We start from the raw sequence: 17,532 nt of genomic DNA, 5'->3' as shown, positions 1-17,532 counted from the left end.
AGGATGTCTGTGTGTGAGATACTGTAAGTGCGAGAGGGAGGATGTCTGAGTGAGAGAAATACTGTCAGTGTGAGAGGGAGGAAGTCTGTGTGGGAGAGATAGCGTCAGTGTGAGAGGGAGGATGTCTGTGTGTGAGATACTGTCAGTGTGAGAGGTAGGATTTCGGTGTGAGAGATACTGTCAGTGCGAGAGGGAGGATGCCTGTGTGTGAGATACTGTCAGTGTGAGAGGGAGGATGTCTCTGTGAGAGAGATACCATCAGTGTGAGAGGGAGGATGTCTGTGTGTGAGATATTGTCAGTGTGAGAGGGAGGATGTCTGCGTGTGAGATATTGTCAGTGTGAGAGGGAGGATGTCAGTGTGAGAGAAATACTGTCAGTGTGAGAGGGAGGATGTCTGTGTGAGAGAGATACCATCAGTGTGAGAGGGAGGAGGTCTGTGTGTGAGATGTTGTCAGTGTGAGAGGGAGGATGTCTGTGTGTGAGATACTGTCAGTGTGAGAGGGAGGATGTCTGTGTGAGAGAGATACTGTCATTGTGAGAGGGAAGATGTCTGTGTGTGAGATACTGTCAGTATGAGAGGGAGGATGCCTGTGTGTGAGATACTGTCAGTGCGAGAGGGAGGATGTATGTGTGTGAGATACTGTCAGTGTGAGACGGAGGATGTCTGTGTGTGAGATGTTGTCAGTGTGAGAGGGAGGATGTCTGTGTGTGAGATACTGTCAGTGTGAGAGGGAGGATGTCTGTGTGTGAGATACTGTCAGTGTGAGAGGGAGGACGTTTGTGTGAGAGATACTGTCAGTGTGAGAGTGAGGGTGTCTGTGTGAGAGAAATACTGTCAGTGTGAGAGGTAGGAGGTCTGTGTGTGAGATCTTGTCAGTGTGAGAGGGAGGATGTCTGTGTGAGAGAGATACCATCAGTGTGAGAGGGAGGATGTCTGTGTGAGATAAATACTGTCAGTGTGAGAGGGAGGATGTCTGTGTGAGAGGGAGGATGTCAGTGTGAGAGAAATACTGTCAGTGTGAGAGGCAGGATGTCTGCGTGTGAGATACTGTCAGTGTGAGAGGGAGGATGTCTGTGTGAGAGATACTGTCAGTGCGAGAGGGAGGATGTCCGTGTGAGAGAAATACTGTCAGTGTGAGAGGGAGGATGTCTTTTTGTGAGATACGGTCAGTGTGAGAGGGAGGATGTCTGTGTGTGAGATATTGTTAGCGTGAGAGGGAGGATGTCTGTGTGTGAGATACTGTCAGTGCGAGAGGGAGGATGTCTGTGAGAGAGAGCGATACTGTCAGTGCGAGAGGGAGGATGTCTGTGTGAGAGAGATACCGTCAGTGTGAGAGGGAGGATGTCTGTGTGTGAGATGTTGTCAGTCTGAGAGGGAGGATGTCTGTGTGTGAGATACTGTCAGTGTGAGAGGGATGATGTCTGTGTGTGAGAAACTGTCAGTGCGAGAGGGAGGATGTCTGTGTGAGAGAGAGATACTGTCAGTGTGAGAGGGAGGATGTCTGTGTGTGAGATACTGTCAGTGTGAGAGGGAGGATGTCTGTGTGTGAGATACTGTCAGTGTGAGAGGGAGGATGTCTGTGTGTGAGATATTGTCAGTGTGAGAGGGAGGATGTCTATGTGGGAGAGATACCGTCAGTGTGAGAGGGAGGATGTCTGTGTGAGTGATAATGTCAGTGTGAGAGGGAGGATGTCTGTGTCTGAGATACTGTCAGTGTGAGAGGGAGGATGTCTGTGTGAGAGAGATACTATCAGTGTGAGAGGGAGGATGTCTGTGTGAGAGATACTGTCAGTGTGAGAGGGAGGATGTCTGTGTGTGAGATACTGTAAGTGCAAGAGGGAGGATGTCTGAGTGAGAGAAATACTGTCAGTGTGAGAGGGAGGAAGTCTGTGTGGGAGAGATAGCGTCAGTGTGAGAGGGAGGATGTCTGTGTGTGAGATACTGTCAGTGTGAGAGGTAGGATTTCGGTGTGAGACATACTGTCAGTGCGAGAGGGAGGATGCCTGTGTGTGAGATATTGTCAGTGTGAGAGGGAGGATGTCTGCGTGTGAGATATTGTCAGTGTGAGAGGGAGGATGTCAGTGTGAGAGAAATACTGTCAGTGTGAGAGGGAGGATGTCTGTGTGAGAGAGATACCATCAGTGTGAGAGGGAGGATGTCTGTGTGTGAGATATTGTCAGTGTGAGAGGGAGGATGTCTGCGTGTGAGATATTGTCAGTGTGAGAGGGAGGATGTCAGTGTGAGAGAAATACTGTCAGTGTGAGAGGGAGGATGTCTGTGTGAGAGAGATACCATCAGTGTGAGAGGGAGGAGGTCTGTGTGTGAGATGTTGTCAGTGTGAGAGGGAGGATGTCTGTGTGTGAGATACTGTCAGTGTGAGAGGGAGGATGCCTGTGTGTGAGATACTGTCAGTGTGAGAGGGAGGATGTATGTGTGTGAGATACTGTCAGTGTGAGAGGGAGGATGTCTGTGTGTGAGATACTGTCAGTGTGAGAGGGAGGACGTCTGTGTGAGAGATACTGTCAGTGTGAGAGTGAGGGTGTCTGTGTGAGAGAAATACTGTCAGTGTGAGAGGGAGGATGTCTGTGTGTGAGATACTGTCAGTGTGAGAGGGAGGATGTCTGTGTGTGAGATATTGTCAGTGTGAGAGGGAGGAGGTCTGTGTGTGAGATCTTGTCAGTGTGAGAGGGAGGATGTCTGTGGGAGAGAAATACTGTCAGTGTGAGATGGAGGATGTCTGTGTGTGAGATCTTGTCAGTGTGAGAGGGAGGATGTCTGTGTGAGAGAGATACCATCAGTGTGAGAGGGAGGATGTCTGTGTGAGATAAATACTGTCAGTGTGAGAGGGAGGATGTCTGTGAGAGAGATGCTGTCAGTGTGAGAGGGAGGATGTCTGTGTGTGAGATACTGTCAGTGTGAGAGGGAGGATGTCTGTGTGTGAGATACTGTCAGTGCGAGAGGGAGGATGTCTGTGTGTGAGACACTGTAAGTGCGCGAGGGAAGGTGTCTATGTGAGAGAGATACTGTCAGTGAGAGAGGGAGAATGTCTGTGTGAGAGAGATACCATCAGTGTGAGAGGGAGGATGTCTGTGTGAGAGGGAGGATGTCTGTGTGAGAGAAATACTGTCAGTGTGAGTGGGAGGATGTCTGTGTGTAAGATACTGTCAGTGTGAGAGGGAGGATGTCTGTGTGTGAAATACTGTCAGTGTGAGAGGGAGGATGTCTGTGTGTGAGATATTGTCAGTGTGAGAGGGAGGATGTCTGTGTGAGAGAGATACCATCAGTGTGAGAGGGAGGAGGTCTGTGTGTGAGATTTTGTCAGTGTGAGAGGGAGGATGTCTGTGTGTGAGATACTGTCAGTGTGAGAGGGAGGATGTCTGTGTGAGAGAGATACTGTCATTGTGAGAGGGAGGATGTCTGTGTGAGAGAGATACCATCAGTGTGAGAAGGAGGATGTCTGTGTGTGAGATACTGTCAGTGTGAGAGGGAGGATTTCGGTGTGAGAGATACTGTCAGTGCGAGAGGGAGGATGCCTGTGTGTGAGATACTGTCAGTGTGAGAGGGAGGATGTCTGTGTGAGAGAGATACCATCAGTGTGAGAGGGAGGATGTCTGTGTGTGAGATATTGTCAGTGTGAGAGGGAGGATGTCTGCGTGTGAGATACTGTCAGTGTGAGAGGGAGGATGTCTGCGTGAGAGGGAGGATGTCTGCGTGTGAGATACTGTCAGTGTCAGAGGGAGGATGTCTGTGTGTGAGATACTGTCAGTGCGAGAGGGAGGATGTCTGTGAGAGAGAGATGCTGTCAGTGTGAGAGGGAGGATGTCTGTGTGTGAGATATTGTCAGCGTGAGAGGGAGGATGTCTGTGTGTGAGATACTGTCAGTGCGAGAGGGAGGATGTCTGTGAGAGAGAGCGATACTGTCAGTGTGAGAGGGAGGATGTCTGTGTGAGAGAGATACCGTCAGTGTGAGAGGGATGATGTCTGTGTGTGAGAAACTGTCATTGCGAGAGGGAGGATGTCTGTGAGAGAGAGAGAGATACTGTCAGTGCGAGAGGGAGGATGTCTGTGTGTGAGATACTGTCAGTGTGAGAGGGAGGATGTCTGTGTGTGAGATATTGTCAGTGTGAGAGGGAGGATGTCTATGTGGGAGAGATACCGTCAGTGTGAGAGGGAGGATGTCTGTGTGAGAGATAATGTCACTGTGAGAGGGAGGATGTGTGTGTGTGAGATACTGTCAGTGTGAGAGGGAGGATGTCTGTGTGAGAGAGATACTGTCAGTGTGAGAGGGAGGATGTCTGTGTGAGAGATACTGTCAGTGTGAGAGGGAGGATGTCTGTGTGTGAGATACTGTCAGTGTGAGAGGGAGGATGTCTGTGTGTGATATACTGTCAGTGCGAGAGGGAGGATGTCTGAGTGAGAGAAATACTGTCAGTGTGAGAGGGAGGATGTCTGTGTGAGAGAGATACCATCAGTGTGAGAGGGAGGATGTCTGTGTGTGAGATATTGTCAGTGTGAGAGGGAGAATGTCTGCGTGTGAGATACTGTCAGTGTGAGAGTGAGGATGTCTGTGAGAGAGAGATGCTGTCAGTGTGAGAGGGAGGATGTCTGTGTGTGAGATATTGTCAGTGTGACAGGGAGGATGTCTGTGTGTGAGATACTGTCAGTGCGAGAGGGAGGATGTCTGTGTGAGAGTAATACTGTCAGTGTGAGAGGGAGGATGTCTGTGTGAGAGAGATACCATCAGTGTGAGAGGGAGGATGTCTGTGTGTGAGATACTGTCAGTGTGAGAGGGAGGATTTCGGTGTGAGAGATACTGTCAGTGCGAGAGGGAGGATGCCTGTGTGTGAAATACTGTCAGTGTGAGAGGGAGGATGTCTGTGTGAGAGAGATACCATCAGTGTGAGAGGGAGGATGTCTGTGTGTGAGATATTGTCAGTGTGAGAGGGAGGATGTCTGCGTGTGAGATACTGTCAGTGTGAGAGGGAGGATGTCTGCGTGTGAGATACTGTCAGTGTCAGAGGGAGGATGTCTGTGTGTGAGATACTGTCAGTGCGAGAGGGAGGATGTCTGTGAGAGAGAGATGCTGTCAGTGTGAGAGGGAGGATGTCTGTGTGTGAGATACTGTCAGTGTGAGAGTGAGGATGTCTGTGAGAGAGAGATGCTGTCAGTGTGAGAGGGAGGATGTCTGTGTGTGAGATATTGTCAGTGTGAGAGGGAGGATGTCTGTTTGTGAGATACTGTCAGTGTGAGAGGGAGGATGTCTGTGTGTGAGATATTGTCAGCGTGAGAGGGAGGATGTCTGTGTGTGAGATACTGTCAGTGCGAGAGGGAGGATGTCTGTGAGAGAGAGCGATACTGTCAGTGCGAGAGGGAGGATGTCTGTGTGAGAGAGATACCGTCAGTGTGAGAGGGAGGATGTCTGTGTGTGAGATGCTGTCAGTGTGAGAGGGAGGATGTCTGTGTGTGAGATACTGTCAGTGTGAGAGGGATGATGTCTGTGTGTGAGAAACTGTCAGTGCGAGAGGGAGGATGTCTGTGAGAGGGAGAGATACTGTCAGTGCGAGAGGGAGGATGTCTGTGTCAGAGACTTACCATCAGTGTGAGAGGGAGGATGTCTGTGTGAGAGATACTGTCAGTGCGAGAGGGATGATGTCTGTGTGTGAAATACTGTCAGTGTGAGAGGGAGGATGTCTGTATGTGAGATACTGTCAGTGTGAGAGGGAGGATGTCTGTGAGAGAGATATACCATCAGTGTGAGAGGGAGGATGTCTGTGTGTGAGATACTGTCAGTGCGAGAGGGATGATGTCTTGTGTGAGATACTGTCAGTGCGAGAGGGAGGATGTCTGTGTGTGAGATACTGTCAGTGCGAGAGGGATGATGTCTTGTGTGAGATACTGTCAGTACGAGTGGCAGGATGTGTGTGAGAGAGATACTGGTCAGTGCGAGAGGGAGGATGTCTGTGTGAGAGAGATACCATCAGTGTGAGAGGGAGGATGTCTGTGTGTGAGATACTGTCAGTGCGAGAGGGAGGATGTCAGTGAGAGAGAGAGATACTGTCAGTGCGAGAGGGAGGATGTCTGTGTGTGAGATACTGTCAGTGTGAGAGGGAGGATGTCTGTGTGAGAGAGAGATACTGTCAGTATGAGCGGGAGGATGTCTGTGTGTGAGATACTGTCAGTGTGAGAGGGAGGATGTCTGCGTGTGAGATACTGTCAGTGTGAGAGGGAGGATGTCTGTGTGAGAGAGATACTGTCAGTGTGAGAGGGAGGATGTTTGTGTGTGAGATACTGTCAGTGTGAGAGGGAGGATGTTTGTGTGTGAGTTACTGTCAGTGCGAGAGGGATGATGTCTGTGTGAGAGTGATACTGTCAGTGTGAGAGGGCGGATGTCTGTGTGTGAGATACTGTCAGTGTGAGAGGGAGGATGTCTGTGTGTGAGATACTGTCAGTGCGAGAGGGAGGATGTCTGTGTGTGAGAGATACTGTCAGTGTGAGAGGGAGGATCTCTGTGTGAGAGAGATACTGTCAGTGTGAGAGGGAGGATGTCTGTGTGAGAGAGATACTGTCAGTGTGAGAGGGAGGATGTCTGTGTGTGAGATACTGTCAGTGTGAGAGGAAGGATGTCTGTGAGAGAGAGATACTGTCAGTGTGAGAGGGAGGATGTTTGTGTGTGAGATACTGTCAGTGTGAGAGGGAGGATGTTTGTGTGTGAGATACTGTCAGTGCGAGAGGGAAGATGTCTGTGTGTGAGATACTGTCAGTGTGAGAGGGAGGATGTCTGTGTGTGTGATACTGTCAGTGTGAGAGGGAGGATGTCTGTGTGTGTGATACTGTCAGTGTGAGAGGGAGGATGTCTGTGTGTGTGATACTGTCAGTGTGTGAAACCTCAGAGACAGAGTGAGGGAGAGATTGTCTGGGGATGAAGCTGGGCAGAGAGCTGTGTGAGTGTGTGTCGGAGTTTATGAGATCCAGTGCAGTGCGTGGGCAAAGGGAGGGGATGGGGATCCACGTGTCCGAGTGAAAGGTGGGGCTCCGAGTGTATGTGTTTGAGAAAGGGACAGTGTGAGATGGATCGCATCTGAGACACTGTGAGTGACACCAGAGAGAGCAGATTAAGGGAGGGTGCCTTGGGGTGTGAAAGAATCACACACACTTGCTTGTCAGGATGTGTTGAGGGGTCAATGCCATTGAGCAGAGAGAGAGGTTAATGGAAGGACAAAGCTCTCGGAGTTGGTAACTGGAGACGTCACTGCAGAGAGTCCCACAGGCTCACTGAGCTCATCTCCACTCAATAACAGTCAACTCTCACAACCCTTTTAAAGGCTGCGATCCTCAGGGAGCCTGTTACTCAATCCCTCACCCGGGACATGCTGCAGACAGCAGGGCGGGGAGTGACAGGCAGACAGCACGGCCGATAGAGGGAGAGCTCAACTGATAGAGAGAGTGCGGAGAGAGAGTGTGGAGAGAGAGAGAGAGCGGAGAGAGAGAGAGAGAAAGAGAGAGCGAGAGAGAGTGAGAAGAGGGACAGAGACAGAGACAGAGAGAGAGAGAGAGAGAGAGAGAGAGACAGAGAGAGAGAGAGCGAGACAGAGAGGTGAGAGACAGAGAGGAGAGAGAGAGAGAGAGAGAGAGAGAGAGAGACACACACAGACACACAGAGGCCAAGTTGGAGTTAGAGAAACAGATAAAGTAACCAAAATAAAAATGAAATGTGCACAACAAAGGGGGTCTGGGGACACAGGGAGGGACCGTGGGGGAAGGAAATGGAGCCATAGAGATGTACAGAATGGAAACAGACCCTTCGGTCCAACCCGTCCATGCCGACCAGATATCCCAACCAAATATAATCCCACCTGCCAGCACCCGGCCCATATCCCTCCAAACCTTCCTATTCATACACCCATCCAAATGCCTCTTAAATGTTGTTATTGTACCAACCTCCACCACATCCTCTGGCAGCTCATTCCATACACGTACCATCCTCTGTGTAAAATCGTTGCCCCTTAGGTGTCTTTTATATCTTTCCCCTCTCACCCTAAACCTATGCCCTCTAGTTCTGGATTCCCTGACCCCAGGAGAAAAGACTTTGTCTATTTACCCTATCCATGCCCCTCATAATTTTGTAAACCTCTATAAGGTCACCCCTCAGTCTCCGAAGGTCCAGGGAAAACAGCCCCAGCCTGTTCAGCCTCTCCTTATAGCTCAAACCCTCCAACCCTGGCAACATCCTTGTAAATCTTTTCTGAACCCTTTCAAGTTTCACAACATCTTTCCGATAGGAAGGAGACCAGAATTGCACATAATATTCCAACAGGGGCCTAACCAATGTCCTGTACAGCCACAACATGACCTCCCAACTCCTGTACTCAATACTCTGACCAATAAAGGAAAGCATACCAAACGCCTTCTTCACTATCCTATCTACCTGCGACTCCACTTTCAAGGAGTTATTAATTGTTAATCCTTAATAGACACGTTCCACAGCAATTTGCAATTGTATAGCAACTTTCACATTGTTAAACACAGCCTTCGACTGGGGGCACCATGGATTTGAAGGGGAGGGGGCGCAGGCAGGAACAGGGACGTGGAGATGGGGAGAGGTAAATCTCCCTCTGCCCCCTCAATGCCAGTGCTATCCCACCCTCCCTATAATGTGAATTCCCGAACTGCACACAGTACTGTAGCTGGGGCCTAACCAGCGTTGAGACAGTTCCAGCCTCACTCCCTCCTCCTCAACTCTGTCCCCCCCTCCCCGGCTAATAAAGGGAAGTGTCCCGTGTCCCTCCTTAACCACTTCACCCGCCTGTCCCACTACCTTACGGGAGCGGGGAACAGACCACCGAGCTCCCTCTGACCCCAGGGCCTTCCCAGGGTCCTACTGCCCACCATCTACTCCCTTGCCTTGCATCCCCCACCCCAGTGCATCCCCTCACATTGATCCGCATTAAGCTCCACCCACCAATGACCATCCCACCTGACCAACCCGTCTATATCCTCCTGTCCTCTCAGGCTATCCTCCTCTGTATCTACCACCCCCATCAATTGTTGTGTCATCTGTGAACTGAGCGGTCAACCCGCCTCCATGGGAGTCTGCATTATAAAGGACAACGGAGTACACTGACCCCTTCGGGACCCCACTGGAACAGACTTCCAGTCAGAAAAGCAGCCCTCCAGCAGCACCCTCTGCTTCCTGCTACTCAGCCAACCGTGGTTCCAGTCCGGCACACTCCCTTCAACTCCAAGGAGTCGGGATTTTGCTTTCAGTCTCCCGTGCGTGGCCTTCTGAAAGGCTTTTCTGAAGAGACCACCAGCCACATCGAGAGCATTGCCCTCATTGACACACCCGGTCACCATTCTGTCACGTCGCTCAGGCACAGGGCCACGCTGACCGTTCCGGATTGTTCCTGGCCTCTGCAAATGCAGATCAATCCTCTCCCTCAGAATTACTCACAACCGTTTCCCCAGCACTCGGGCTAGACTGACCGGTCTGCAATTCTCTGCTGTATCTTTTGCTCCCTTCTTGAGAAACCGCCCTCTGGCATCTCTCCTGCGGCCAGAGAGGGATTGGAAATCATGACCTGCTCGTCCTTCTGCCTCAGACATCAGCCTGGGATCTATTTCTGCTGAGCCCGGAGATATCTCAGCTCGTAAGCCTGTCAGACCACTCAGGACCATCTCTCTGCTTCTGCTCCTTTCTTCAGTCGTGTCACACTCTTTCTCCCTGATGTCTGTACTGATTTTCAAGCAATACCGGGTTTATGTGGAAGCACTAGCTTTCGGAGCGCTGCTCCTTCATCAGGTAGCTGTGCAGCTGGATTATAAAAGGTACAGAATTGAGAGCCAAGGATCACAGTGTCATGCAACTGAAAGGATATCACAAACAAACAGAGATTGGTGTTAAGGTCAAGTAACCTCACACCTTTCATGCATTGTCTGAGCTGAGATGGCACTTCTTTTTATAAAACCTTAAGTTATTGAGGTTTAAATAAGTTCTGGGATTTACATATTAATGAACTGAAACCTGTAACCCATTCTAAAAGATGAAAGATTAAACACCAATCTCGGTTTGTTCAACATCATGGGCAGCACGGTGGCACAGTGGTTAGCACTGCTGCCTCACAGCGCCAGAGACCCGGGTTCAATTCCTGCCTCAGGCGACTGACTGTGTGGAGTTTGCACGTTCTCCCCGTGTCTGCGTGGGTTTCCTCCGGGTGCTCCGGTTTCCTCCCACAGTCCAAAGATGTGCAGGGTCAGGTGAATTGGCCATACTAAATTGCCCGTAGTGTTAGGTAAGGGGTAAATGTAGGGGTATGGGTGGGTTGCGCTTCGGTGGGTTGGTGTGGACTTGTTGGGCCGAAGGGCCTGCTTCCACACTGTAATGTAATCTATCCTTTCAGGACACTGATCTTTTGCGACCAATTCGGTGTCTTATGATCCTGCCCCAGCTGATGAAGGAGCAGCGTTCCGAAAGCTAGTGCTTCCAAATAACTCAGGCTCTGGTTTCCAGCAGTTTTTACCTTCCAAGTAAACCTGTTGGAGTCTACCCTGGTGTTGTGTGATTTTTTTAAACTTGGTCCCATCCCAGCCCAACACCGGCTCCTTCACATCACACTGATATTGTGACTTGCAGCTGTGAACACTGACCCGACATCTTCATTCGGAATCCCACCTCCGTGCTCTGGCTCCACACACAGATCACTGCTGTGGTCCTTAACGGGCCCTATTCCTTCCCCCAGCATCCTTTCATCCTTCATCTCCCTGTTTGGATTTTCAAAACAATAGCAGAAATTGCTGGACAAACGCAGTGGGTCAGGCAGGTCTGACAAAGGGTTAGCGGACTCTAAGCGTTCGCTGTGCTTTCTCTGCCCACAGAGGTTGCCAGACCTGCTGAGTTTCTCCAACACCTTCAGTTTTTACTTCAGATTTCCAGCATCTGTGGTTCTTGTGTTTGAATCAAGGATCTCCCTTGGGGTTAGCTGCCTTGAATTTCTCCTCTGAGCTCTGCACATTGTTCTCTGTTCACTCTTGCAGACACTACCCTACTTCACAGCATTAGCTGGCTTGAGGCATGAGCGAGAGGGACAGACACAGAGACAGACAGAGAGAGAGAGAGAGACAGACAGACAGAGAGAGAAAGACACACACACAGGGACACACACACACAGAGGGGGACATAGAGAGAGGGGGGACACAGAGCGAGAGGGACAGACATACACACACACACACAAGGACACAGAGAAAGAGACACACACAGAGGGAGACACAGAGCGAGAGAGGGAGACACACACACACACACAGAGGGACACAGAGAGAGAGGGAGACACACACAGACACACACACACACAGACACAAAGGGAGACAGAGAGAGAGAGGGACACACACACACAGGGAGACACAGAGAGGAGAGGGACACACACACACAGGGACGCACACACAGAGGGAAACAGAGAGAGAGAGGGAGACACACATAGGGACACACACACAGACACAAAGGGAGACAGAGAGAGAGGGACACACACACACACACAGGGACACACACACACACAGAGGGAAACAGATAGTGACACAGTGAGAGAGGGAGAGGGAGGGGCACATGGATAGAGAGAGACACACACAGCGACAGAGAGAGAGAGAGACACACACAGGGACACAGAGAGAGAGAGACACACACACAGACACAAAGTGAGAGACACAGGGGGAGAGAGAGACACACACGCACAGACGGGGAGAGAGAGAGACACACACACGCACAGACGGGGAGAGAGAGAGACAGAGAGCGAGAGGGACACAGAAAGAGAGGGGCACATGGAGAGGGAGACACACACAGAAGGACACACGCACAGAGGGAGAGGGAGACACAGACACAGAGGGACACACACAGACAGAGGGGGGGACACAGACACAGATGGACACACACACAGACACAGAGGGACACACAGACCTCCAACAGACAGTGAGGGGGAGAAATAGAGACCAACCAACAGACAAAGAGAACAGGCAATGGGTAAATGATAAAATCCTCGAGTTAAATTGCAGTTTAAATAGCCTCAGGAAAATTGAGATCACTTCACAATCAACAAAGAACTTCTAAGGTGTGGTCACTGTTGAAATCTATGTAGGGAAAAACAGAGACATACAGTCAGGAAAACAAACAGAAACACAGAGAGACAGAGAGACAAAAGACACAGTCACAGTCAGGCATGCAGACTGAGAGACACAAACAGAGAGAGACACAGACAGAAAGAAAGAGAGAGAAACAGACAGAGGCAGTGGCAGAGAGAGAGAGAGAGAGAGAGAGACAGAGAGAGAGACAGAAAGCATGACTGGATGGTGTACTCCACAACCTCCTGATGAAGGAGCAGCGCTCAGAAAGCTAGTGATTCCAGATAAACCTGTTGGACTATACCCTGGTGCTGTGAGATTTTTAACTTTGTCCACCCCAGTCCAACACCAGCATCGCCACATCGTGACAGGATGGGGGTTAGTCGGGTGCCCACACACTGACAGAGGAAGAGAGGGGCCTAAGATGGGCAGCCACACCATACAGAGAGACTGAAACATGGAGACACAGAGATCCAAACAGACAGATACACAAACACAGAGACAGACATGACATAGTGTGAGGGAGAGAGGGACACAGAAATTACCAGAGACAGACACAAACATTTAAAGAGATAGACAAACGGCACAGAAGTGCAAACAGGAAAGATTTGCCCATCATTCAAACTGTAACCCTATATTTTGACATACAAAGGTTTGGCATCAAATTTGTTTCAAGAAGTAAATAATGATTTGGATTTTTGTTTGGTTACCAGTATCCAAGTGTGTGTGTGTGTGTGTGTGTGTGAGAGTGAGAGTGTGTGTGAGAGTGTGTGTGTGAGTGTGTGTGTGAGAGTGTGTGTGTGAGTGTGTGTGTGAGAGTGTGTGTGAGAGTGTGTGTGAGAGTGTGTGTGAGAGTGTGTGTGTGAGAGTGTGTATGGGAGTGTGTGTGAGAGTGTGTGTGAGAGAGTGTGTGTGTGAGTGTGTGTGTGAGTGTGTGTGAGAGTGTGTGTGAGAGTGTGTGTGAGAGTGTGTGTGTGAGAGTGTGTGTGTGTGAGAGTGTGTGTGAGAGTGTGTGTGTGAGAGTGTGTATGGGAGTGTGTGAGAGAGTGTGTGAGAGAGTGTGTGTGTGTGTGTGTGAGTGTGTGTGAGAGTGTGTGTGTGTGAGAGTGTGTGTGTGAGTGTGAGAGTGTGTGTGTGAGAGTGTGTATGGGAGTGTGTGTGAGAGTGTGTGTGTGTGAGAGTGTGTATGGGAGTGTGTGTGAGAGTGTGTGTGAGAGTGTGTGTGAGTGAGAGTGTGTGTGTGTGTGTTTGTGAGTGTGAGAGTGTGTGAGAGTGTGTGTGTGAGTGAGAGAGAGAGATGGGGACCCGAACCCCAGTGAGAGTCAGTGTGTGTGCATGTGTGCGCACATCCTGCCCTGTAATGTGGAAGAAAAAGGCAAAGACTATGTCATCAGGACAGGAGAAAAGGCTGAGTTTTTCAAGGGAGGCAGCAATGACACAGAGCTGTCAGCAGGAGATGCTGCATCCCTGCTTTGTGCTGACTTGTTGTAAAATGAAGTTAGGAACCGAGTTGCTGCTGATATTGTGACACCTATCCACAGTACCAACCCGAGGGGACAATGTCTCTGCAGCTTCACCCCACTCCCCAGGGAACTCACACTCATGGCTGCCTCGCCTCTGCTCCCCAGAGAGCCACCCTATACTCCTGCAAACTTCAGCACCCCCCACCCCGGGGGGAGAAAGGGGGAGGACGCAGAGCTCTCTCAGTTAATGAGCTCAGTGCCGTGGGGGTGGGGTGGGCAGTGCAGTCCATGTACCCCCTCCAGCCCCCAGTCTCCCACCTCAGTCCAGGCATCCCAATCTGTCTGTCTGTTACTGGTGCTGTTAAGCAGTGTGTAAGGCCTCTCTGTGCTGACAAGGTGCAGGCAAATAACTCTTTCAGTCCTTTCCCAGCACCACTCTTCATGGGCTAGCATGGCTTTCGTTGGCTGGAGGCTGGGGATCAGCACACACTGGACACACTGAGATTTCCCTTTCAACTTCGATTCATCAAATCCCCATAGTGTGAAAGCACGCCATTTGGCAGATCGAGTCTACACCGATCCTCTGAACAGCATCCCACACAGACACAGCTATCTCTGTAACCCTGCATTCCCCATGGCCAATCCACCCTAACCTGCACATCCCTGGGCACTATGGGACAATTTAGCATGGCCAATCCACCCTAACCTGCACATCCCTGGGCACTATGGGACAATTTAGCATGGCCAATCCACCCTAACCTGCACATCCCTGGGCACTATGGGACAATTTAGCATGGCCAATCCACCCTAACCTGCACATCCCTGGGCACTATGGGACAATTTAGCATGGCCAATCCACCCTCACCTGCACATCCCTGGGCACTATGGGACAATTTAGCATGGCCAATCTCCCCTAACCTGCACATCCCTGGGCACTATGGGACAATTTAGCACGGCCAATCCACCCTAACCTGCACATCCCTGGGCACAATGGGACAATTTAGCATGGCCAATCCACCCTAACCTGCACATCCCTGGACACTATGGGACAATTTAGCACGGCCAATCCACCCTAACCTGCACATCCCTGGACACTATGGGACAATTTAGCATGGCCAATCCACCCTAACCTGCACATCCCTGGACACTATGGGACAATTTAGCACGGCCAATCCACCCTAACCTGCACATCCCTGGACACTATGGGACAATTTAGCATGGCCAATCCACCCTAACCTGCACATCCCTGGACACTATGGGACAATTTAGCATGGCCAACCCACCCTAACCTGCACATCCCTGGACACTATGGGACAATTTAGCACGGCCAATCCACCCTAACCTGCACATCCCTGGACACTATGGGACAATTTAGCATGGCCAATCCACCCTAACCTGCACATCTCTGGGCACTATGGGACAATTTAGCATGGCCAATCCACCCTAACCTACACATCCCTGGGCACTATGGGACAATTTAGCATGGCTAATCCACCCTAACCTGCACATCCCTGGGCACTATGGGACAATTTAGCACGGCCAATCCACCCTAACCTACACATCCCTGGGCACTATGGGACAATTTAGCATGGCCAATCCACCCTAACCTGCACATCCCTGGGCACTATGGGACAATTTAGCACGGCCAATCCACCCTAACCTGCACATCCCTGGACACTATGGGACAATTTAGTACGGCCAATCCACCCTAACCTACACATCCCTGGGCACTATGGGACAATTTAGCACAGCCAATCCACCCTAACCTGCACATCCCTGGACACTATGGGACAATTTAGCATGGCCAACCCACCCTAACCTGCACATCCCTGGACACTATGGGACAATTTAGCATGGCCAATCCACCCTAACCTGCACTCTGTGGATTGAGTTTGTCCATTACAAGGTGGCCCTTTGGCCCACTCCCTCTTTGAGGTTGGCATGGACTGGTTGAACTGAAGGGTGTGTTTCCGTGCTGTCGGACTGTGCCAATGTGCCGCCTCGTCTCCTGCACTCTCTCCATTTTACAGCTGACAGCCCCACTCCCCTCTGAGCGGCTGGGCTGAACGCGCCTACCACCACCCAGTCAGGCTGCACATCCATTTGCTGGGCCAGAGACCCCCTCTGCACCTCACCTTCCCTTCTTCTCCCAACGAATCTGTACGCTCCCTCTCCTGACCCTTCTGGAAGTGGGGACACTTTCTCCCTGGGTCCCCACAGGGTCTGCAGCTCTTCACTCTACAGGATGGTCGCACATTTTCCAGTCTATCTCCAGCCCATGACTGCCCTCCTGAACCTTCCCTGCTCCCCCACTCCTGCCGCAGGACGGGAGGGGAGGCCCACCTCATGCTGAGCCAATCCCTTCCATCAGATCAATATCACCTCCTCGATCCTGGACTCTGTTACCCGTGGTGACGCTGGAATGCCTTACTAACCATCCTCTGACCCCCACCCTGCCACCTTCAATGATCTGTGCGCACACACACATCTCGTTCCCTCTGCTCCAACACCCTCTCTGGTACTGTCCTGTTTGGTTTGATCCAACCGTTCGATAACCTTTGTGCCAACTTGAACCTTTCTATATTGAACTTCATCTGCGTCCTGCCCACCCACTTGGCGATATTCTTTGTCAGTTTCTGCATCGCCCCTTCCCCTCCCTGCACCCTCTCTCACGTCACACTGCTTCCAAGGCTTTATACCGTCCAACAATTCTGAAACCGTCCCTCCTAGTGCAAGCTCTGGCTCAGTAATCTGTGCCAGAAATGCAAAGTGATCTCCAACTGATCACAGGGAAACTGTCCCTCCCCCAGTCTCCCAAAAGACAGCTATCACTATCCGTTTCCACATCACTCACCAAACTGCTTTAGCCGCAGGGGCTTGGTTTTGGCTGAAGAGTCAAAACACCCCATACCCACCCCATCCACACACTCTCCCTCGTCACGCTCTCCCTGCTGCTCAGACAGACATGAGGGATTGGGACAGAGGTCCCAGGGAGAGACTACAGCTGTCCTCAAAAGGATTCGAGCGCACAGGTCGGAAGCGATTGGCCAAAGGGGCGAGCGCGTGGCGAGAGAAATGCTTCTCCCTCACCCAGCGAGGGGGCTGGGGTGTGCAATGCGCTGACTGGAAACGTTGTTCAATCGAGATGGGGGGGGGGGGGTGGCACAGGACGCGTGATTTAAAGTGAAGCTACATGGGCAAGGCTGCGGGGGAACGGCATGACGCAGAGTCACCCACGCTCGCTGAGAGCGCCAGGACGGAGAGGACAGGCAGAACACCAAGCTTGTGTCAAACCGCCAAGTTCGCTCAGCCGGATTCGCTCTGGGCCGGTCCTGGCTTTCCCTGGACAAAGCCGCACTTGCCCACAGCTCAGAGGCAGTGAGCCAGGGAACGAGGCCACAGTTTCTCCTTCAGTCAGGTACCATCCCAGAAAGAAAGAAACAGGACATCTGGTGATGCGCACCCCATTGGCAGAATCTCTGACGCTGCTCCCTGGGAGTCACAGTCACAATCCCCAACAGCACCAGCCTCAGGCTGAAGCGACTGTGGAAAGCAGCAGCAGGAACAAGTGGGAAGATTTTCAGAGGTGAACAGCCCCATCCCTCTCTCAGTAGCAGTGTACACCAAAGCAGGTTTCTGTTTCACCTCCTGTATAGATACTGAGGGACATAGCTAAGGTGAACAGCAAGGACCTTCCCCCCTCGAGGTGAGGGAGTTCAAAACCACGGGGGGAGCTATTTAACGTGAGGAGGAGGATGGAACAAGGACGTGGGGAGCAACTTCTCCTTTGAAACAGAAGGTGGTTCGTGTGTGGAGGAGGTGCTGGAGACGGCTCCAAATACAACATAGAAAAGATTGGATAAGGCCATGAATAGGAAAGGTGTGGAGGGAGCAGGCAGGTGGGGCCTAGTCTGGTTTGGGATTGTGGTCAGCATGGACTGGGTGGGCCGAACGGTCTATTTCTG

The 17,532-nt window shown here is 51.2% G+C and overlaps 1 protein-coding gene across 1 annotated transcript in view; it reads right to left on the bottom strand.

Annotated features, from left to right (window-relative positions):
* LOC122545006 (ETS domain-containing transcription factor ERF-like) overlaps nt 1-16,476 on the bottom strand; it is a 70,559-nt gene extending 54,083 nt beyond the window's left edge. Inside the window, exon 1 of the mRNA XM_087980953.1 lies at nt 16,422-16,476. Coding sequence (XP_087837079.1) covers nt 16,422-16,476 — 55 coding nt within the window. The remainder of the gene's footprint in view (nt 1-16,421) is intronic.
* Between the last annotated feature and the right edge of the window lie 1,056 nt (nt 16,477-17,532).

Source organism: Chiloscyllium plagiosum, unplaced genomic scaffold (genome assembly GCF_037043375.1).
Source record: "Chiloscyllium plagiosum isolate Xiang-an unplaced genomic scaffold, Cpla_swu_hap1 HiC_scaffold_38, whole genome shotgun sequence".
Classification (NCBI taxonomy): Eukaryota; Metazoa; Chordata; class Chondrichthyes; order Orectolobiformes; family Hemiscylliidae; genus Chiloscyllium; species Chiloscyllium plagiosum.
The sequence above is the reverse complement of the archived record's forward strand: the minus strand, read 5'-3'. Positions and strand labels throughout refer to the sequence as shown.